The sequence below is a fragment of the Xiphophorus maculatus genome, chromosome 7 (assembly GCF_002775205.1).
Source record: "Xiphophorus maculatus strain JP 163 A chromosome 7, X_maculatus-5.0-male, whole genome shotgun sequence".
Classification (NCBI taxonomy): domain Eukaryota; kingdom Metazoa; phylum Chordata; class Actinopteri; order Cyprinodontiformes; family Poeciliidae; genus Xiphophorus; species Xiphophorus maculatus.
This window is the reverse complement of record NC_036449.1, coordinates 29432217-29456783: the sequence shown is the minus strand read 5'-3', so window position 1 is coordinate 29456783 and position 24567 is coordinate 29432217. Positions and strand designations below refer to the sequence as shown.

At 37.2% G+C, this 24567-nt stretch overlaps 1 protein-coding gene across 1 annotated transcript in view; it reads right to left on the bottom strand.

The window, feature by feature from the left end:
* tmeff2 (transmembrane protein with EGF like and two follistatin like domains 2) overlaps positions 1-24567 on the bottom strand; it is a 146200-nt gene that overhangs the window by 95036 nt on the left and 26597 nt on the right. Inside the window, exon 3 of the mRNA XM_023337112.1 lies at positions 4499-4628. Within this exon, the coding sequence (XP_023192880.1) occupies positions 4499-4628 (130 nt within the window). The remainder of the gene's footprint in view (positions 1-4498; positions 4629-24567) is intronic.

The following is a 24567-nucleotide window of genomic DNA, read 5'->3' as shown; positions in this document are numbered from 1 at the left end:
ATAAAGAATGGTACCAGAATGTCCTCCGAGAGCAACTTCTCCCAACCGTCCAAGAGCAGTTTGGTGATGAACAATGCCTTTTCCAGCATGATGGAGCACCTTGCCATAAAGCAAAGGTGATATCTAACTGGCTCAGGGAACAAAACAGAGAGATTTTGGGTCCATGGCCTGGAAATTCCCCTGATCTTAATCCCATTGAAAACTTGTGGTCAATCATCAAGAGACGGGTGGACAAACGAAAACCTAGGAATTCTGACAAAATGCAAGCATTGATTGTGCAAGAATGGACTGCTATCAGTCAGGATTTGGTCCAGAAATTGATTGAGAGCATGCCAGGGAGAATTGCAGAGGTCCTGAAGAAGAGGGGTCAACACTGCAAATATTGACTTGCTGCATTAACTCATTCTAACTGTCATTAAAAGCTTTTGTTACTCATAATATGATTGCAATTGTATTTCTGTATGTGATGACAACATCTGACATACACACATGAAAACCAGAGGGCAGCAGATCATGTGAAAATATAATATTGGTGTCATTCTCAATACTTTTGGCCATGACTGTACACTATCTGATGATTTTGGTCAGCAGAGATTCTTTCTCTTTCCCATATTGCTTGAAACTTGTGGCCTGTTTAATAATATGGAACATCCTTCTTAAGTAGATTTCCTTTAATTGAGCTCAGCAGACAAACTAATCAACCAGCTCTCTGAAATTAATTTAGTGATTCAAAGAGCCCTGACACACAAAACCATCTATACATTTAATAGCACAACAAAAAATTTTGTCTCTATGACACTTAAATCCAATTTGCATAATAGTTTGGAACATGGTGTAAAAGTGCCATATGAATAAGTTTAATAAGTCACTAAAAAGGATGAGCTTTATTGAGAACAGACAAACCAAACACTGCAAAAACACAACATTTTGCCAACTGCTCTTGTCTAAAACAAAATAAAATAAAAAAAATTACAGCTGCTCAGCTAAAACCCAAAAAGGCTGATTTCTAGTGAACATCTCTCATTCTGTTTAATTAAAATAATATTTTTTACTTAATTTTAATTCACTTCATTTTATGATTGTTTGTATTTTTATGTTTTCCAGTTTAATTATTTATTTATTTTCCTATTGAGATTTAATTTACTTTCATTTCTGTTCAATTTATTGTAATTTTATTTAATCTTTATGTAGTTTAATATGTTCATTGCAAAAACACGGATTCTTACCAAATATTGTTGTCTAGTTTCTTGTGTAAATATGTTTGTACAGCTGAAATAATAATAAAAAAAACTTACGTGTAACTTTTCAGCAAAAAATATTTAGGTAAATAATTCCTTAATGTTATTGAAAAAGTTCTAGTTCCACTGGCAGGTAAATTCACTTACAGCAAGATATTTTTCTCACATTATAAGTAAATTAACCTATCAATGGAATTAGTACTTTTTCATCAATATTACAGACAGAACAAACAGAATGAGGGACATGTTGACTAGAAATCAGCATCTTCAGCTTTTAGCTGTGCAGCTGCCTTAAGTACAAATAAACGAACAAAGTTTAAACTTATTGGGCTTCATTTGGTCTAAATGTTGCCAGAAATCCAGGAGAATTTCAGCTTCCTGTATTGATCTAAAACAAATCAATACAGGAACTAAAATTCACAGAGAAATGTTGCTGAATGCTCAGTGAGTGATCAGAAATAGTGATGCATTCTTTATGCAGCACTCCTGCTCTTCACAGCACGGCTAATGGAGAGCGCGACCTTTCCGACCTGCGACGCCCACACAGCCGCTTCAGCACCAAGCTTCATCAGCAAACTCTAATCCCAATTATGTATAAAAATGACACCAAGTCTTTTCTCTTTCCAGCAGGGGAAAGACGAGGCTCAGGTGATGCCATCAATAAAACTGGCTCATAAAAACACAATGAGTAAAGGCTGTTAGACCAAAAAAAGAAAAAGGTTGTTGGATAAATTTCATAGATAAATTACTGGAATCAGCTGGATTAACTCTGTGTGTAATTATATGAAGTCTCTGTTGGTCTGTCAAATAAACAGCCTTTATTGCAACAAAACAAATCTGTGCTAATTAAATGTTAGCTGCTTTCTGCAGCTAACAGAGGATCACAATGCAACCAGAGAGTTGAATTAAACACAAGACGATGATATGCATTAGATAGATTCATATTAGTACAGAATCTGGACAATATTTCTACAGCAATGTTTCTTTAAAGTGTAACTACACCATAAATGAACTTCTTTTTGGCTAATAAATTCTCTAAATTAGTCCTTAAGTGTTTGACCTTCATGTTTCTGTGCTGATTTTGACATTTTAGTGTAAATTTGTTTTGTTCTGCAGTATTTTTGCCTGAAAGTCGTCTCAGTGCTGCCCTCTTTGGGTTGAACAGAGGCTACTGCAGTTGAATTTTCCTATTGGTTACAAATGTTCAGCGGAGAAATCGCTGCTTCATATGCTGTCGCCATAAATATTTCCAGTAATATGTCTAGATTTGTCACTGTTTGAAAAAAAGTCACTGGACTGATCTAAAAAGTTGCTAAATATAGCAACTAAGTGCCAAATTGGCAACATATTGTCTTTCTTCCTGATTTCCTGGCTCTGCTTATTCTCTCTTGTCATCCCCACATTTGGCCACGCCCCTAACTGCCTCTTGGCTCCGCCCACTTTTTTCACACATTTGAATGTCCCAGATGACTTCTGATTGGCTTTGAAACGCATAAATAACAGCATTTCTCTTCCCAGTGATGTTAAAATAAATTCGCTAGCTTAATAACTTCCACTTGTTGATCAGTCATGTAACTTTTGTTTTGAATTATCCTTCCTGTTCTTAGATGTAGAGGTTTGAATGAGAATTCCTGGTTTTCCTAATGTATATTATACATTTAAAATAGTATCAAAAGCTTAAAACATCAGTTAAATACTGTATCTTGACCCTGAAACAAAATAATCTCCTAAATTTGTGTCACCTTAGTCCAGTGGTGGACATCACTAACTCAAAGTTATGTTAACACGCCCCATGCTGTGTTTTTAAATATGAACAATTCAAAAACCTCTGCTAATGTTTATAACAGTGGAGCTAATTTTTCACTTAGCGCTTTTGCTAACTCTGAAAATGCTTAGCCCACTTAGCTTCACTAAGTTAATTTTTTCTGATAAATTCTAGAAAAAAATTTTTTTCTTTCGAAAAATATTTATTGTTACTGTAAACATTTAAAAAATTACATTATTTCAGTTATACAGAAATTTTCAAGAACTTACAAAATCATCAGTTCAGACTAAAAGAAGCTAAGAACAAGAATTATAAAATACAAAATCTCTGTGGGTTAAAAGCACAATTAAATTCTAAAGCACTAAATTATTTGGCTGTTCTGTAAATATTCAGTTACATAGTATACCTCCCTTCATTAAGTGACTCTTTGGAACAGACCTTTCTCTCATGGTTTGAGTTTTTAGTTGTTTCTGCGGAGGAAACACTCGTATATTGTTATGCTATATTGTTAGCATAATAGCGGAAGTTGTTAGATTGTTCCTTTTATTTTAAAAGGTTTTGTTGGCTCTAGTGGCCTTTATTTGAAAGTAGTTCGACAGGAAACAGGGTAATGAGAGAGGGGGAAGACATGCGGCAAATTTCGCAGGGCTGGGAATCGAACCTGCGACGAGGTCTATGGCCTCAAAACATGGGTCGTGCTTTACCCCTTTACTCCTGCGCCACCACAGCACCCCAGATCGTTCATATTTTTAAAAAGAATAAAACCCTTTTCCTGTTTTTGAGAAAAAAATTTTTACCATGTTTCAAAGGTAAACAATTAATTTTTTTAACAAATTAATTTTACTGGTCAGCGTTAGCAATAGTTTAATCCAGAGAAAAGCAGAAAAGCTGCAGCCATGATAACTTTGCATTATAACAACCTCAGAGATTCAGGAAGAACCAGGACCAACAGCTAACCAACGCCACCATGGATGAAATTAGGATCAAAACATCATGCAAGAGAAACTTCTCCCAACGCTTCCAGCGCAGTTTGATGAGGATCAGTGGATTTCCCAGAATAAAAAAGGGTAAAGTTGTGAAAAAGTCGATCAAAGATCAGAGCAAGTCAGGAAACGCCATTGATCTGAGCAAAAAGCTGATGTAGAAACAGAAGCTGAAAACCCGCAAGCACTAAAAAGACAAGAGTGGGTCAATATCAGTCAGGGTTTGATCCTCAGGTTTATCTGCAGCATGATGGAGAGGATCACAGGAAGCATCGATATTTATTTCAACTCAGATTAATGCATCTACTTCATGAAACAAAGTTAAAACTCTATTATAATTTCTTTATTATTTTAGGATTTGCTCCATGCTTTCACCTCATACCTGCAGGAACTTTCCCTCTTGACAACAATAAACTCTTCCCAAACGTGTTTGTACATTTGCTCAGTGTTCTAGGCTCCTCTGCAGCTGTGTGTGTGTTCATGTGTGTGTGCTGTGATGTAAATCTGCGTACCGGCAGGACAGTCTCCCTCTGACATAATAAGGACTTCAGACTGCAGCTTGCAGGCGTCTCTGCGGAGGAAACACTCGTTCTGGTAGTTCTTGTTGTTGGAGCCGCACACCGGGGCGTAGTCGTTGTTGCACTGCAGAGGAAAGAGAAAACCAGGACGAAAAAACATTCAGAAACTGATACCTGAATTCATTAAAGTCCAAGGTTGAAATGAAACTGACCAACAAGCTTACATTTAGTACATTCAGTATTTTCAAAACGAAACAAGTCGGGATGTGTTGTGGAGGCAACCCTGCGGACTAGGCCTTAGTCCTCGATGCGGCCGTCGCAGGTTCGATTCCTGGCCTGGCGACCTTTGCCGCATGTCTTCTCCTTCTCTCATTACCCTTTATTCTGTCAATTAACTATCAAATAAAGGCCACTAGAGCCAATAAAACCTTTTAAAAAATTAAAAATTAAACAGAAAAGTTCACTTCCTGAGCAGTGAATGAACCAAAACAGAAGCCAGCATGGAGGAATCATCTTTAGATTAGTTCATAGAGTCTGAATGTTCATTTTACTGTAGCTCTACTACATGTTAACGGGAGAATCTGTTACCTGAACTATAAAACCCAGAGGCTGGGGAGGAGACGACAGGGGAACCAAATTAACCAGTCAGATGTGACGAGGAACAGCTGTGGCAGAATGCAAGCTGGGAAACTAATAAGCTACCTGATAGTCCGGTAGACTCAGTTTGATTCAAGACCAAAACTTCATCATCTGTTCCATCTCCAGCTGCTGTGGCTCTCTTTCTCTCTGCTCTGAGTCAGACCAACCAAACCCTTTGAAAAACCTGTTCCCTCCCTCGCCTGCGGGGGCGCCGCAACAACAACCACTGAAGAAAACGACACAAAAACCTCCTGAAGAAGCTGGGCGCAATTTCTGTTTTCACAAAATGGAAACAAAAATGAAGTGTCAGATTTTAGTGGTTTGAGGGTTTGTCTTTTGTTTTTGGATAAAGACCAGGAGTAATTTCTCCCTCTAGTGCTAAGCTAACGCATCTGTTTAGGACGTATTTACCCAGAATGCTCTGCAATGTAGTCCACTTCCTGGTTTTGATCAGTCTCTGGTCCGCTTGGCGTTCACATATGCATTCAAACAAAAGCAGAGTTCACTTCAACCAAAGCCAGGCCAAAGTGTGGAGGACCAGAGTTTGATATTTTGGGTCCATTAGCATTCACACGCCCCAAACGAACTGGACTTTCTAGGTAAACGGACTGGAGTTGGATTAAAGCGGAATAAACAGAGCTGGTTTTAAGGCACCCAAAGAAGAGACTAACTAAAGGGAAGATGAACAAAAACTCAACAAAACTACAAATCAAGGAAAAAGATAAATCACAGATCTAAGGCTACATTTACACAGCAGCTAAATGTGACTCAACTCCAACTTCTTCACCACAAAATAATCCGATTTGAGCCACTTCCATATGTGGAACCAAATAGTATCCGGTTGTTTTGAAAGTGTCTGCAGCCTGACATGACACATGCGTGATCATTCTGCACCAGAAGAAGTCAGACGCTGTAAATCTAAACAATGGCTGAAAATGCTAATCATGACATTATGAAAGCAGTCTGTCAGTGAACGCATCGCATCACAAACACATCAATCTTCGTTCCGACTCCACATCCAAACAGACGAATCTACAGAAACTGAAGACAATTGCTCTCTAGTTACCTTCCTTCATCTTATGATTTGGTGATGACACCATAGGCTCTGAATAACTTTGAAATCGATCCACCAGCGCCGGCCATATTACTTCCATAAACATCGTGTTGGTCTGTGACGTCAACGCTCTTCTTCGATTAGGAGTTGTAAACCGTTTACACAGAAGTCTGACTGCGGTTGTGGATTTCATCCAAAAAATGTTATCATCCAGAGCTGCTGTCTGAACGTAGCGAAAGATTGTAAAAAAGGAGATAACACAAAACAATGATAGAAATCTCTCAGATTAAGTTCAAAGTTATGAGTTTTTTGTCAGAAATTATCTTTTTCATTTATCTACAATGACGTTAATAGGTCGCCGTAAAAATCCCGATTTTGCCTTTTTGTTCCCACTTCCTCAATTCTTTATCATAAAGACTAAATTTCAAGTAGATTTTTTTTCTTTCTGTATCTGTTCTGATGTTTTTGTGAACATGGTTAAGAACTGGACTGAAACTGTGAAAAAGGAGCCAAATTTGAAAGAAGAGCTGAATCCAGACCAGTTAAAGGATGAATTCATGGCTGATTGGAGGGAAAACGTAAAGAAGAGAAGGATGAATGAACAGGCTATAAAAGTGATGACCTCCTGCAGCCGTTTTCTAGTTTAGTCTCTGTTTTCTGTGTACATTCAGCTGCGAGGAAACTAATTCACTATCAGCTCTAAAATGCTGAGTCCTTCCATTTTAAAGAACCAGGATGCCTGCTTTGCAGCTTTTTAATCATTTTTTAGCTTTTAAACAGAATAAAAACAGAAACTTTTTGTCGTTCTCCATATTTTGGATCTGCAAACGGCCGCAGAGCTGTGCAGAAAAACAGCTTCCACCTCCTGCTGATCTGCTCGTGTTGCTCCACTGGAGCAGTGGGAGGTTAAGTGACTTGCTCAAGGGCACTCAGGAAAATAGCTGTTAAGGTACAGAGGAACATTACTCATTCATATCCCCACACGGTTTGCTGGCTGCAGAACACGCCTGGCTCTTTCAGATGAGTGATGGCGCTGCAGGACTCAGTCTCTGTGTCCCTTTTTTTGGGGAGGTAGATATTCATTTGATTTCATATTGATTTTTTTTTTTCGTTGCTGCTACACCGCTGGAATAACAAACGTGATTATTCAGTGGAAAAATATTACCCACAGTTCCCTGGGAAGAGGCCGCAGCTGTCGGAGGAGCCGCTGCACGATACCTGGTTACTTTATTATATGGTGACAAACGTTTGGTGAAAAAATATGAAACTTCACAAGCATGGAAAAGGAACAACCAACGGATTTAGGATCTTTATGCCAGAAATAATTCACAACATGTGAAATAATAGTTGATTTTTAAGAGAAAACCTTTTAGAGAAACATTTCTCACAACTGTAACAGTACAGTAATCACTACCAGCGGTTTTCACAGCAGATCTGATCTTTAATCATTATTTTTCCTCGCTTGTTTTTTCAAAACATTTTTTTTTACAAATGACAGAAAATATTTTTCAAAAGGTAGCTTTTTATGTAAAACAATACAGACATAATATTAACAGAATAAAGATGGAATTTTACAAGAAATAATGTTTTTAAGCCAGGTTAACACCAAGCTAGCATCGTGTTAGCAGTTAGTACAAACTTCCACTAATCTGCTAATGAGAGAGCTAGTTTTTAGCTTACAGTTTTTGCTAACTTAAAACATTTAGCACACTTAGCTTTGCCTAAATTAATTTGAACAGATAACTTAAAAATCACTAATTTACATATTTGTTTTGTAAACTTTCAGTTCAATAAAATTTGACATCTGTCTTGAAATTTTGCCTGTTGACTGTTTCTCCCTCCCTTACCATTCTTGCTAACCTTGAAAACATCTAGCACACTTAGCTTTACCTAAATAAATTTTTCCAGATAAATTCAAAAGCACTACTTTACTTGGATGTTCTGTAAACTTTTACTTTAATAAAGTTTGACATTAGTGCTGAAGTTTTGATTAATGACTGACGAATTGTAGAAGTAGCCGTTTATATTCATGCTCTTATTCTGAAATGGGTGAAAACTACATTGCAGTTCTGTTTCCTCTCCTGACGTTAGTTATTTTTTCACAATAACTTTATTTGAAACAGTAGAGAGCAAGATATAAACATAAGTGCAACATCTAAGAACTTTATAGAACATGTAAAAAAATAAATTTAAATTTAAATTAAATTCTTTCAAGAGCATTTTAGCGTTAGCAAAACTACCAATTATGATTAGTGGTTTAGAGTTAGCACACCTATCTTTTTAGCTCGTTGTGCCCAATTCTGCTTCAAACACAGCAAAGATTTGATAATCAGGAGGAAAATATCATTTCAGCATCTCAGGACAGAAGAAACGATGAAATATGTTTCACATTTTAATCGAGCTGAGATGGAAGGAGACAAAAACGGTAAAGGGAGGAGAACAAGAAGCCACTCTGGCTCCCGATCAAAGGATTCAGAGAAAAAGCAGAAAAGAGTCTGCAGAAATGATTGGGAGTAAAGAAGACGAGTGACACTGGGCTAACAGGAAGAAACAGACCTACATGGAGAGAAAAGTGTAAGATAGAGACATGAGACAGAGTCCTGGCTCAACAAAAACCTGGCACACTATGAAAAAGAGCTGCAGCGCCTGAAGAAAAGGAGGGGAAAAAATACCATCATAAAAGAAAAAAGACGCTGAAAGAAAGAGAAGGAGAAAATCCGCTTAAAGGAAAAACAGGAAATATGGCAACGCCACAAAGGTGGTTGGGGAAACTTCCTGCAGGGCTCAGGGTTTTTATTTTTTTATTTGGATGCCATCTCCTCTCATCCCGCTCCCCCTCCTCTCTCTCCGGCTGTCCTTAACCTGGGGACTCGCTTTTCTGCCAGGCGTGATGCAACACAAAGCAAAAGCTGCCCAGCAGAACCCTGTGGGTGTCTTTTAAGAGTGCCTTCCTTTCCGTGAAAACTCTCCAGAGCCCTCACTTGATCTCCCTCAAAAATATGGCTCCCACCCCGGGGGAAAGCGGAGGAGGGGCGGCACATCTTCAACCTCTGTCTTTCTTCCAGAAAAAGCTGGAAGGAAGACCTATAGACATATATGACTGGGTAGGACAGCGCCTGTTAGCCGCTAAGGCTGGTGATGTACACCTGCAGGCACCATTACTACTCACTGAATCATGTTTATATAAAACCAACTGTTCCAATGAAAGACCAGCATGTAAAGCCATTATGTCTTGTCTTATTTCTGTAAAATATGGCTTAAAATACAGCGGAGAAAATGTCCAATCTCTTAACATGTTAAATATGTATTGAATCTACATATAAATCCATAAACAGCTTGGTTTCTGTCAGTATTCAAGAGAAACCAATACATTTCTCCTTCATATTTGATAATTCATTTAATTTTACATAATTGTCATTGTAGGAGCCACAGGAAGTTCAAATTTAACAACCATACTTTATGAAATATTGAATATTCCCACCTTCTACAAACATCAAATCAAGTCAAAGCATTTAATTCAGTTTTTGACAATTATTAAACTTATAAAAATTAGAAGGGCTGTAATGGGCAACAGCAAAGGGAAACTAAAGCTAAAAATAATGCTCAAAAACACCAGTTTTTTCCCGCTCTTTGTGTCTTCTCCAAGCAGACTCGTTGCCATGACAAAGCGCCGTTAGCATAGAACTAGCTAATCAGCTCATTAGGAGGATCAACACCAAAAAACACACATTAAACATTAAATATTTCCTACACAAAGAACAAAACCTTCAGTCGGTTACAGTTTCCATGTTTTCAGGCCTGATGTTTATTTTGCTTTTATTAATAAGTGATCGTCTGAACATTAGCGGCGGTTCATTAGCTCATTTAAACACCTGCGCTACTATCTGTCAGAGTTTGTGGGTCGCCTTTTTTCAGAGTTAACATACCGAATTGGCCAGCAGACTTAATGTTATCACAGTCAAGCTAGGAAAGCTAACTTACACTTCCTCGACATATTTACCTTTTTTAAAAATAACAAAATTAAACATTTCGCTGACCTGTGAAATGTGTTACCCTTGGACCTTCGTTTCTGGTTTTCTTAGTGTTGGCAGTTAACAGCAAAACATTGCTTTTTTTTACAGCTTCTTTACGTAACTGTGTCATTTTCCCAACCGCCGATATTCTGCATAGCAACAGCATGTGTGACACACAATAGTCACGTGACATCCAACACAGTCCGGTTGCCAGATTGGGTAGGTTTTCCCCCCATTTAGGCTTCTTTTGAACACTTTGCCTGTTCAAAAGCTAGAATTTGAGTTCCTTTGCACAACATTTGGTTTTATGATTGAATTGAAATTATTTTTTTGCAAAGTGCCCTGAGGATACATTTGTTGTGAATTGGTGTCATCTACAATAACTCTCTGGAGAATTTGATTTAATGAGCTACAACATTTAATTTACACAATACAATAAAGTATCTTTGATTTTTTATATAAATAAACCTAATTGAATTGGTGGGTTTTTAGGAAGTGTTTTTGAGTGCTCTACCCACCTCTGTGTGACACCAAGATAAATCAGTGATATTTACTGTAGTACTTAATGCTGAACTAGCAAAACTAGCTAGCTGAGACAAAGATGTATCGACAGGTAGCCATTTTGTTCTTGTATCTTTCTCTCACACATTGGTCAAGAGTGTCCACATATTTTCTATTTGTTGCTATGCTTTGCGCTGCTCTTGCCTACCAAGATGGCGCCGATCACTTTCAGTTAAGGTTTGTGGGAACTATGTATTGTAGCATTATTCTTCAGATAATGCTCTGATCTGCCAACTGCTTTTACCCTCAGTAACAACTTCTCCTGACGTGACAGCAACAAATATAGCGAGATGGTATTACAGATTTAAAACTTTGGGTTTCTTTCAGCAGCGTCGCCTTCAGTCAGCGCTGGACCGCCACGCCGTTGCTTTAGCCGTCGCCGCGGCACCGCCGCTTTGATCCCGCCTCGGCTTGATAACCAGCAGCGTCTGATGTCGACAGTCGGAGAAAAATCAGCCTTGTCAGCTGTTGCACTTTGCTGCAACTCAGCCGAGGTGACTGTCAGGTTTAATAGAAATGAAAAAGACGGAGGCGCCAAGACGATGCAAAGCGAGGAGACGGTTGTGTAGGAAGCGCCAGAAAGAAGAGGTGATAATGAGAAGTGGTGGATGAGACAGAAGGTGAAACAATTTGATCCTCTGCAGACAGAGTAAAGAGGCCGGTGGCCGCTGCCATATGGCCCGACCGTATGTCCCCGCAGGCTGAGGCGCCGCTCACGTCCAGGACTTTCCCTGAATATTTGAGACAACCTGGACGCCGTCTCTACCAGATTTAAAGCAATAGCACCCAGGAGGAAGAGTCAGAGCAGGACAAGGTTTTTTAAACAGTCTGTTAGTGGTTTCATATTCAAAATGTCAGAATGACTGAAACTGGCCATCAGCTATTTAAGTTAAACAGTATTAAGCCGTCAGAAGAGGAAAATATGGAGCTTTATATTTTCACCATGTTGATCTTTCATTAACTATTATCAGCTTCAAACTAAATACTGTATTAGAAAGCTAAATACTTAGCTTGGAGCTAAATATGTAGTTCCAAGTTAGCAAGCTAGATGAGCCAAATGTTTAGTTAGCTGAACATTTAGCTCCAACCTAAATAATAACTCCAAACTAAACATGTAATCAGCTAGCTAACTATTTAGTTTGAGGATAACTATTCAGGTAGCTCACTAAATATTCATGTAATTGAAATGTTTCATGTAATATTTCATGAAATATTTCAATTACATTAAATATTTAGTTAACTGACTAAATATTTAGTTTGAGGCAAAATATTCATTTAGCCTCAAATATTTTGTTAAAAGTTAAATATTTAGCTCTAATCTAAATACTTAACTCAGGGCAAAATATTACCTAGTATTTAAATTCACTTGCCAATAATTACTTTAATTAATTTTTTTTAAATTGTTCCATTTTTTTAGATCCATGTACTTGATCAGACGATTTTAGCCAACAGGACAAAAACTTTGGACGCCCCTGTGTTAGGGTGTCTTAACTTTCTCTTCAGCTGGGACACTAAAGTACATTTTTGTGTCCACTGATTAATAAATAAAAAATTTTAAAGGGATAGATAAAAAACATGTTATGTGAACATTTCTTTTGAAAGAACAACATTTTTAACAAGGCGCTCAATGTTGTTCCATTTACAGCTGATTTTCACAGAAATTACGTTTAATTTACAAACTGTTTTCTCTTATTTCTTTCTTTCTCCCACTCAGTCCACCAAACTAGAGTTTAGTTTCTGCAAACCTCCTGTAGGGGGCGCTGTGGTTCTGCCTGCTCTCTACTCGCTCCATCCAGGTTCCACTGCTTCAATTTCTCTTAGTTCCTACACACACACACCCACACACACACACACCCAAACACACACACCCTAAAACATGTAGGGCAGGCTGTCGATGCATCCACTGTCAGAACAGTTTGTGGGTCAAAATATACAAAAAGGAAGCAGAAGATCCATAAAAACGGAGAAAAAGATCCGCAGAGGAATGGGAATAAAACGCACGGAGGACGAAAAGGTAAAGGAGAACCAGAGGAGAGAAGGATGAAACCGAGAAGTGGACTGATGATAGCTGAAGGTAACGATGCTCAATGCAAACCACACAGGAGCAGGAGACAAAAGAGGGGAGAGAAGGCAGGTTCACGCATCGCTGGAGGGAAGGAGAGGCCAAAACATGACACAATATCAGCTTTAATACTCTGAAAATCATCAACCCACTGAAAGTCAGCATCCAGCCAAGCAGCAATTAGTCACGAATCGCTCACAGGAGTCAAACCGAGGTGTGTGTTCGTTACTCTGCAACAAACATGAAACAAAACGAAACGATGTTCGACTGCAGAAAACCAGAATCAATGTCAGGAAATCTAAAAATGCTTTTAAATGCTGCGCTGCAATAACCAAACAGGAGATATTAAAAATAATCAAACACATCCAAAGCTTTATGCCCAAATATTCTTGCAGGTTCTGTGATCAGAATTCATTTGGATGTGATTTAAAGGCAGAAAACGGATTAAATTATAAATTTAACCACCAAGAAACTAACTTTAGCCTTCAAAACATGACAGGAATCCAGATTAGAACGTCCAGCTTTGTTTCAGAACATTTACGCAACATTTTCCAAACTTCTCCAAACTTTCCATGACTTCATGCTCACCGTCTCTGAACCAAAACATAAAATGTTACGGCTGTCGCAATAAAACGATAGAATAACATACAAGGAAATTCAGCAAGTACAAAGTATATAAAGAAAAGAAACATAGGTGAATAAATCTACATGCTTAAGAAATACTATTAGATAGCAAAGCCACCAAAACCATTTGCAAAATGACAAACTAATATATTCAAACAACAATGCATTTCAAATTTCAATCAGTAAATGGGAGAAATTTATTTACTGACAAACAGATGATCAACGTTAACCATGTCCAAACAAAAACAACATACAGTTAATTAAATCTAAAATAATCCATCCACTAATCTACTAATACTAAACTTCTGGAACAAAATAATCACCAAACTTTCTAAAACTTTTGCCACAAAATTCCACAAACTCCATGACTGTCGTCAAGAAAACAAACTGGAAAAACAGGAAACAGATCAGTCCATCACAGCGACTAGATCTTCTCACACAACAGATATCAATATTCAGCAAGCAAACAAATATTTAGTTAGCTAGCTACCTATTTAGCACTAAGCTAAATATTTAGCTTACAAGTGGGTTAAATATTTAGTTTTGAGGCTAAATATTTAGCTTCAAACTAAATATTTGGCTAGCTTGCTAACTACATAATCAGTTGCTAAGTACTGACTAGTACTTAGTTGATAACTAAGTACTTAATTAGCAAAAGAATATTTGAATAACTGAATATTTGCTAAATATTAGTTAGCCTCTAGCTAAAGTTAAACATGTAGCTTTAATTTGAAGCAAAATAATTAGCTAAGGTAGCTAAATATTTAGTTAGCTATTTGCCAGGTAGCTGCCAAATATTTAGCTAGCTAATAAAATATGCTAGCTTGAAAAGTTGAAAAATTGTTAGAAAAACTCAGAAGTTTTCTATTAAAAAATAAGAAAATTCCTGACTTTGAAAAGTAGAAAATTTGCAACAAAAAACCTCCAAAATTTTGAGATGGATCTCAGAAATTTTCTATAAAAACAAGAAAATTCTTTAGTTCCAAATATTGAAGCATAAATGGCCAAAGTTTTGTCATAAATTTACTCTTTTATTCTTCCTAAAATGACCCTGATACGCCATCAATCTCACATGTGCCGTCATGGATAGTAAAAAAATGGGATTTGATTCTAAATGTTGTTTAATTCAAATGTGGAAGACAAACTGTGTGTTTTGCAGTCGTTCTGCAGTAGTTTAGCGAATCAGACGTTTATAATTTATGAGCTGTTTTTATTCTCACCGGCGGCTCTGAACAACAGAAATTCATCCCTCAGTGTTGGTGTTGTTTCCTGCTTTAACGACACTTGAAATAATGTGCTTTGGAGCTGAGAATAAAAGCGTCGATTAGCTTTCTGAAGAAGCCATTACAGACCATAGGAACAGTTCTGTGTTAGATTATGAAATCATAATTTGTCCACTCCAGTTAAAGTACTTTAATATTCTGATCTGGCCTTTCAGGAGGACAGGATGTTTAAATTGTCACAGTTTAACAACCAAAAATCAAAATAAAGTCTTAAAGTTGGTGTGTTCACATTTCTGCAGGTTAATGAATAGTTTTGCACAGAAAAATCATATTTATGTCGTTTTAAAGCAGGAGTGACTAGGTGAGATAATGTAATTGTAATTTCACATAATTACATGATATGGTTAATTTGTGTAATAATGAGGAGTGTATCATTTCTTTGCGAAGAGCTGCCATTACCCCCTGAGCTGCTCTTTGGGAATCCAGGTATTAACAGATTTATATGGTAGAATTAACCCTGCATGCAGCAAATCTGAGCCAGCATTAACGGGGAATATTTAACAGATTTTCTGGATTAAATTAGCAGAAGAGGCTGAGTTTGGCGTTAATTCAGATCTTCTTTTTTTTACGCTGTTCAAATGCAGAGAAAAAGCACCAAACAGCAGTTGTAAGTAATGTTTAATAGAACCATTTTATTGACATTTCATCCTTTTTCCTCCAACACTTTGGCGCTCAAGTTATCTTTAAAACTGTATGCTAAACCAGTTTCTTCACTGCTTGGATGCAGAGAGGGAGCTCTGTGAGCAGCAGATAACCTTGCCCCAAAGTGTACCAACACACTGAGGGAGGATTTATTGGCCTGCTTATTTAATAGAGACCATATAGATCAAGATCTCCCCTTAGATGGAAGAGGACAGGAGGGCAATAAAAGAGCATGTGGACATTTTGGATGGAATCAAGAAGCATCCAATCATTAGACTGCATAGTGTTTGGTTGATTTCTTTTGCTAATATGAACGTAAAACTGGTGTAATACCATCTAAAGTCACAATATACCCACGTAAACATGAAGGAATTAAATACATGTTGTAGATCTTAAATCTTTCTGAAAACCTGGTGCTTGGATGAAAGCTGTAAAATTCGGTTGTCTACAGCGTCAGGATTGGTACGTTACTATAGAAACGTTGCATGTTATTGTTAACATCATTAAGTTTCACACATGCACACAATGCTGGAGGTCAAAATGACGATTCTTTTAGCTGCCATCCATCGTCTGAACAATCCCATTAATGAAACGATACAATGAAACCTGGAGATTTGGGTATTATTAATTCAGTGCAGTGAAACACAGAAAGCGGAAAATAACACAAAAAAACAATAAAGAACAACGCAAAACCACCTGTATTCTTTTTTTCTCTCTCTCCGTGTCGGCTACGCTACATGCTGACCCGTTGCCATAGCAACTGACAACAACAGCGCGACTAACGTATCAGGATTGAACACCGGAAAACACTCCTACATTTCCCACACAAAGAGCAGAACATTCAGGCCGTTACAGTTTCATGTTTTAGGTTGGATGTTTATTTTGTGATTATTAATAAGTGATCGCTGTGATAGATTAGCTATAGTTGCTATTAGCTAAGCTAACACTGCTGTGGTTTATTACCTAACGTAAACACCTGAACTACTTATGATCTGTCAGAGTTGGTGTTAAGGTCGGCTTTTTTTTTTTTAATTAAGTGAACCGAAACACACCAGGTCCCACAGCACAGCTACATGTTAAAGTTGTCAAAGTCAAGCTAGCAAAACTGAACTATTTTCCTTTTTTATCCCCATTTTTTTTAATTAAGAATTTTTTCTAACCTTGCTACCTAGTTGTTGTAATGTTGACAATTAGTAACAAAGCTGTGTGGCTGTTTTTCTTTTATCGTGTACATTTAAGATGTAGCACATCATGTTGACAACTTGACAGTTAAAGCCAATGCTAGTCATCGTTGGCTAGCAGCTTTTTCAACCTCGCTAATTGTAACGTGTCTATAAATGTGTCACCATGTTCTCGTTTTATGTTTCATTTGTTTACGATGTTTATTTTTACTATTAGTCCCAGAGTTCCCTCAAGTGGTGAAATGTTGAACAGCAGAGACAAAAATCTGCTTTACATCGCATGAGATTAGAACATCAACATTGCAACGTTTGAGTAACACTAAATTCGAAGCAGTAGAAGATATTTGCAGCAAATCTCTTATTATATATTTGCAAAATGGCCCGAATGTGTTGATTTATGTCATTTTGTTTCATGCTTTCTTTTCTTTCTGGTGCTGATAACAATATATATTTCTATATTTTTGTTTCAAAAGCCAAAAAAAGGCTCTTCTGGCATCTTTTCCGATTGTATAAAAATGTAAAAACTGATGTTTTCTAACAGCCACTTCCACTTTGCATCGAAGTGAGCAGCAGCAATCACAAATACAGAGATCAAGTGGATGATTTGTCAGACTCAGTGTTTCTGCCTTGTTATCTCAACAACAAATAAAAGAATAAGCAGGAAATTTGGCAGATTCTCCCCAACAGGATCTTAAATCAGACGGATTTACACCGACAGCCTTTCTGACATGACCCTCATACTTTACTGACAGGATAGAATATGCATCAGCACCAGGCTACAAAACAACGGCTTGCAAGAATAGAAAAAAAGAGTAAAATTCATCTCAGAAATTTGGGGAAAAAATAGGAAATTTCTGAGTTTGAGAAGTCAAACTTTTACTAGAAAAAACTCAGAAATTTAGAGATTAATTTTAGAAATTTTCTATTAAAAAAACCAACCATTTCTGAGTTTCAAAGGTCAAACATTTTTGACTTTTGGACATTTCCTGGGCTTGTAAAGACAAAGAAGATAAACATTATAAACTCAGAAATGTTCGTGCTTTTTGTTGAAAATCTCTGAGATTAATTTAAAAATGTATGACTTTTTTCTAACTAATTTTTAACTTTTCAAACCCAAAAATTTCTTTTTTTTTTCTAGGAAATTTCAGAATATTCTGGAGGAAATTTACTCTATTATTTTTCTATCTACAATTCCCCTACTTCACTGTTGTCGTACAAAGTATGGAGACAAAATGAACCCTTTATATTGGTTTTGTAAAAACAATGTAACACGTCACGTTGTAGCTGCTGCTGGCGGTCTGGTCTGGTTAAAATCAGGTTTGCCTAAGACAAACTGCTTCACTGTTTTCCAACACAGGTGAGTAAAACAGCTGACTCACTTCCTCTCTGCAGGAGCCAACCAAGCATCCTGGTAACTCAGGTTGGCACCACTGAAGCCTTCCCTGTTGCAACCTGGACTTGTTTCTGCATCACACTAATAATAAATATGCATTTGTGTTAAAGCAGGGCATACGCCCCCACAGGATCAGGTCACCACTATCTTACTTCAGAAAGTACAAGCGGAGCGGCGTGAAAAATGCTCCTGAGAAATGGGACAGCCGCTGCAGAGCCTATTAGTCATAAATTCTCATGAACTCCTTTCATGTAAGCAGATGCTTTGTGTTTCTGCTGTAGTTCCAAGTCGTACTGTAACAATAACAAATAACGGCAAGTTTTTGAGAGATTTAGGTGGATCGGCCGTGAATTCAACAAAAACACATAAAACAGGGTTAGAGTGGCTGATGCAAACAGACAGGAAATGGACAGAAAGAGAGGAGGAAATGGTTAACTACAGAAATACTTTAGGCCTGAAACGAATCAAATCAATCATGATTAATGCATTATTAAAATAACTATCAACTAACTTAGTGATCCATTAATCATTAGCTGGAATAGACAGGCTCTTTTTGCTGACAGAAAAGCATGTTCAAAGCTGTAATTAAGTGAAAACTGTAGAAAATATAAACATTTTGTCCTTCAGATAAAAATCTTCTTTGTAAATATATTCCACCAAAGACTCCTGAAGCTGCAGGTTTAGCTTCACCTGGTTCACATCTGCAGTCAATCAGAACATCGATATCGAGATACTATCGGTACCAAATGGGTATCAGCATCAGACACAAACTAATGTGGTAAAATTGATACTTTAGTTTCATTTTCCATTGTGGAATTTCATTTTTGTTGTAGTTTCTCAACTCTACACTCAAAAAATATTTTGTTTTGCTTTGCTCTAACAGACAGTTTTTACTCTTTGTTTATACAGGAAAAATGCAGATTATTTTTCTATCCTTTCTGTTTTTACATTCAAATATTTTGTAGACACTTATAAACTAAAATTCTGTTCTTGGTTTAAGCCAAACAATTAAAAGGAAAAGTCAGAAAAACACCAGAAGGTCTGAAGTTTGATCTAGCATTAATAATAAGATGTATCAATATTATGCGAGTGTATCTATTGTATTGTATTGTTTATCAATTATTGTGGTAATTCTTTTAAATCATATTAACTTTAATTTATTGTTGTCAATGATTTTTAAATGTCCCCCAGACTGTCCTTATTGTCTGGATTGTTGCTTTTTTTAACCATTTTCTTCACCGTCTGTTCAATAATATTGTCAATAAATATCAGTTAATCTAAAATATGATTAAATGCAGTTATTGTGTGCAGTGACATAAATCTCACTTTTCATGTGAGTATTGTCCTAAATAAATTAAAAATTCAGTTTTTCAGATGTGTTTGTGGGGCTATGATTGAGGAGTTATAAATAGTTATTATTCTCACTTTTATTGTTGTTGGAATAGTACCAGAAAATATTGTGATAAAACTGTGAGTCTGTATCGCCCAGCCGTATGGTATCGTATCGGTATTGGCGATATTTGCCATGTTTTTACTTAGTATCAATCACACTAATAACTATCAGCTGATCTCTCAAAACGAAGGAAATCTGATCCAATTTACCATCAGCGCTCAAGCTGCTGGTTTTAATTCATTTTATTACGCAATAACAACACAACAACATATTCCCAGCTCCGTCTAACTCAACAATAAAGGAGCAAACCGTCTACAAACACAGTGAGCACCGCACCAAGTCGACACTTCTCCAGAGAGCGTCTGAGTGTGTGGGCCGTTTCGCTATCCTCCTAAACACAGAGTCAGTGGTTCAGAACTGCTGAAAGGGATTTTTTTCCACTAAAGGACACTCCTGGGAACCTTTTTGTGCAGGCATCTCAGGCACCAGCCCAACATAAAAAGGAGTATGAAACGCTTCACTACGCTGCTCCCCCTTCATCAGCATGTGTGGCATATAGAATGAATTTCAATGACAACTTTGACATTTTCTGCAGAAGCAGAAAACTGTTTCAAGAGGATGAAGTCCACTGATCTTCGCTGGGAGTTAAGGTGCTACAACAATTCATTACACGGCCCTCAGAAAGTCGAAGATATCAAAGGAGAGACGGAGCAGTGATTCCATCTAACCGTCATAATCTGCTGTTGTGATGAAGTTGTGTCAATCTGACATGGAAATACAGATTAAAATGAGTCTGAAGAGCTATTTTAGATAACTGCGATTACACCAGCACTCTTGTAAAACTACCCATTCATATTTTTTCTAAGGACAGAAGACACTTAAAAAAGTTAAATTAGTATCACTAAACTGCACAGTTTATCTGCATCTAGTCATATTTCCACATTTATTGACAGTTACTGATTCTATAATTGAAAAACTGTGCAGAACATAGTACAACAGAACAGTCCCAACAACATGGACAGTTTTAGAGGATTTTAAATGGCTTTTATAGTGACAACAAGTCCATAATAGAAAAAAATGATCACGATAAATGATTACCAATACAAGATCACCGGGCTCAAACATGTCAAAGGTGCATACATGTAAATATAAAGGTTGGTGAAGGACGAAGATGTAGTTTCCAAACAGAGCGGCCATGAATCAGGAAGACGGCTGTCACAGAAACAACCTTTGGTCAAATCAACTGAACCGAGTTGATTTTGTTTATCCTTAAAGCTGAGCTGTTGTGATTAGGTCAGATCTACAGGCGAAACAAATTATGTTCATTACATTTTTATCCACAAAATCATTCTTAGGTAGCAACCAAACACGCTGGCGTTCTACTTGTGTTGCCAGGTAACGGGGGGGGAACTCCTCTGAGGTTGCTAGGTAACGGTTTAGGATTCACTGGGGTCACTAGATGATGGGCAGTTCCTGCTGATTTGTGACGTTGCATTCTGAAGGTTTTTGAAAAAAATCATTTTCCAAACATCAAAAAATATGAACTTCCTGCCAGAAAGCAGCTGCTGTTTGTTTTCCTACCACTAGTCTGTTTTTAAAGCAGGAGAAACACAAATGGAAGTACAGAAATCTGATTTCTAAAAATAGATTTAAAAATCTATTTCAAATAACATTAAAAACAGTTGTGAGTTGCACAGGTCAAGCTAATGCTACCGCAGCTGTATCCATGTTACCACAGAAAGTCTGGACTTACAGCTTTTTATTTTTTATTTTTTGAAAATGCTGAGCCGAAGCTGTGAATTGTGCAGCTACATGTAGACAAACAAAAGTAGACGCTGTAAGGCATTGGTGACAACATGATTTAAAAAAAGCAATAGAGCAGCTAAAAGAAAATGGAAGTATAATGGCATTCATAAAGAATCAATAGTTACCAACAACAATAGTGCTCAGTCAGCACGAGCAGCAGCTTTCTGCACCAAGCCTCTCCGGGTTAATAATGCTTTACCCTCCTCCTTTGTGGGGCTAAGCCCATAATTATCAACTATTTAGAGGAATGTCAGTTTTACCTCAGTGAAAAAAGCTGCAGTCGCTGACAATTCCCTTTAAAAACGCTTTATATAAACGATGACTGGATTTCTACTGGGGCTGCTGGTAAAATCCCTCATTTATATAGGAAAAACTACATGACATATGGTGATTTTTCTAGTTTTATTTCAACTGAATAATGAAGTTTTAATCATAACAACGGCTTCCTTGCTGAGACTAATATCTTTCCCAGAATTATACGTTTTGTCAGCTCGCAGAATTAATTAAACACGCTGGCTGGCCTGAGCAGAAATAATTAGTGGCCTGATAGTGGCCTGACATTAGCACACACTCAGAAAACCTCTGTTGATTTTCCTCCAGATCGCACCGAAACACTGGACATGAACACACCACACCACGGCTGGATGATGATGAACTAATACAAACATATTTGACTCAAAGATCCGCATTTGTCAGCCATGTTTCCTTCCAAATCCTCCGTCTCCTATTGTGTTTCACCAAGCAGAGCATTTGCTGGGCTGTTTATCAGTTATTGTCAGGATCTCCTCCAAATATTTGATGCATTTCATTGTCCACCCACACAGGTGTTGGTACCTGATTGGATCTGGTTCTGACGGCAGCGTGGGAGACGCTGACAGGCTGCACCTGTTAGGAGGGATGATTCTTTATTCTGTTCCTGTTCAATCATCAATCGTTTGAATTTCTGATCAAATTCTCACTAAACATAGAAGAAAATTAATTCATGTACTAGCATAGTGATGATTAGCTTCTTGTTTAAGAGTTTCACCTCAGATGAAAATGTTTTTATTTAGGAATGGAAACAATTCATCAACTTACAATTAATTCTCTGTCAAGGATTTATTAGATTAAAATTTGCTCTAATTGATTAATTATAATGTCCACTTAGATCATTTTTTGTGCGTTGTAGTTTGGCCTCCATCCAGGAGATGGCGTCACTGGTCATTGTTAAAATGGAGCCAGTTGATGTATTCAGATATTTCACACATGCGCAGAACACTAGAGGAGATTCTGGTACGTAAAAAACACGATGCTAATAAGCAAGGATGATGTTAATGCACTTCATGGAGCAAAGTTTCAGCATTTATTCAAGAGTAACTCTGACGGTACTTCTGTATAAATATATTTTTTAGTATTTGGCATATTATATTCTTTCCATCTATTATTTTTAATAGATTCTATTCAGGAATCTAAGATGTTTCTGTTTGGTTATATTTTATAAATATCACTTCTGAGTTTAATAATGTGACAAAACCACAATTTCCTGTTTATACAGTCAGTATATCACACAGCTGACTCAATATAATTTAATTATTTTTTTATATATCTACATGTAGAAATTCAGGATATTATAAAAAAAGTTCCAGTTATGTTACTGAATGGCTGTTAATCCCCAACATACAAGAGAAAACTCTTTAAGGTTTTTAAGAAATTGGATGCATCAATGAATCAATCAACATGAGATTAAATCAATAATAACTTCCATCCCTGTTTACGTCCCATTAATGTTTAGAACATACTTTCATTTTGGTATTTTTTACACATTTCAATCATTTAAAGTGTATGAAACACATTTCTCACATCTCCACGCCACAGTGTGTACGCGGTAACCGAGCTGCACACACACTCCTGCATGCTCGCAGGAGGAGAGCGACGTATAAACACAGGCGCATCCTTCATCCACAGAGCCCTGACTGATAGCCTGATCCATTTCCTGTAACCATTAGAGGCGGCCCTCGATTATGCAATCCATCCCAAGGCTATCATCCACCTCTATCAATAATAAACATCTCCAAACTAGGGCTGGCCTCCCAGGATGCAGGCGGCGCCGCCCAGCGCGCTCCACTGCGCCTGCTCAAACCTTCGCTGACTCCGCCGTTCCCTTCTCTTGTCCTCGTTCAGACCCGAACCCAACAGCAGCGAAACCTTTGCTTCTCACATTCATCAAAGCCGGAGCTTCATCAACTGTGACAGAGACGTGTGAGTGCCGACGGCGGCTGCAGAGGGCACCGGAGGCTCGCTGACACGAGACAGACGCTCAAGTCTGAGATTCCTGCATGTGATGGGATGGGAGAGTCTCACTGGGTTTTAACTGACTGTGGACTGGGAACAGGGAAACAGTCCTGGTCCTGGTGTTTTATATAAATAAAAAAACAGACGTAGCTCTACTGACTCAGTGTTTCATTTCAGATTTCATACTGGAACTGCTGCGTTTGTATTTTCAGCTTCACTCTCATAAAACCTTCAAAAACACAAGAATATTTTTCTTTCCACAGTATGCTGCGTAATAGTGAACCATTGCTAAACGATTAATACATATATTTGTCATAGTTTAGCATATTATGGAGCTTTAAAACAACATTTTACTGAAACACATCTGATTTGATCATAGGAAAGCCTTGAAAAGAGTCGACCATGAGGATGCCATGTCATCAAAATGGAGAAAAACGAAACAAGTCCATCTGGGTTGCCAAATATTTGAAATGGCTGACACCAATACTGTTGTACCTAAAGGGTGTGTATTTGGTCCTCTGGTTTTTGGTTTGTATAAAAAACATTTTCCTAAATGTAGCTTCTCAGATATGTGGATGATAGTGTTTTATACCTAAATGCAAAAACCAATCAGTGAGTTGCAAACAAAAGAAAGATAATAACTACAATTAAAGACTAGATGCATAATACATGTTTATATCTTAATAGTAATGCAGCTATTTGTATGTTTTCCCATAAGGTGTTTAAAGAGAGACTGACATATTAAATTGATATAGAAACGAATATCAATAGATGCTATTAATAATTATTGGTTGTCATTGTGTAAAAAGCTGAAACAGACAAAAAGAAATACATTTACATGTTGGATTTGTGTTTTTTGTTGATTAATGTGCGTTGTATCTTTTATAAATATAATCGTAAGGAAATAATAGTACAACACAGCGGTGGGAACCACTAGCTAAACGGTTAGCAGTGATAACGCTAAAGCACTAATCATAAACATTAGCTCAGTTAACGCTGAAGCACAACACTATTGTGGTATTTAGCAGAAGCTAATGCTAAAGTGCTACCTTCAATTCAAATTATATTTCCCTTTACTTTATAATTACATGTTCTATAATGCTTTTAATCTTAGATTTTGCACTTATATCTAGTTCTCTAC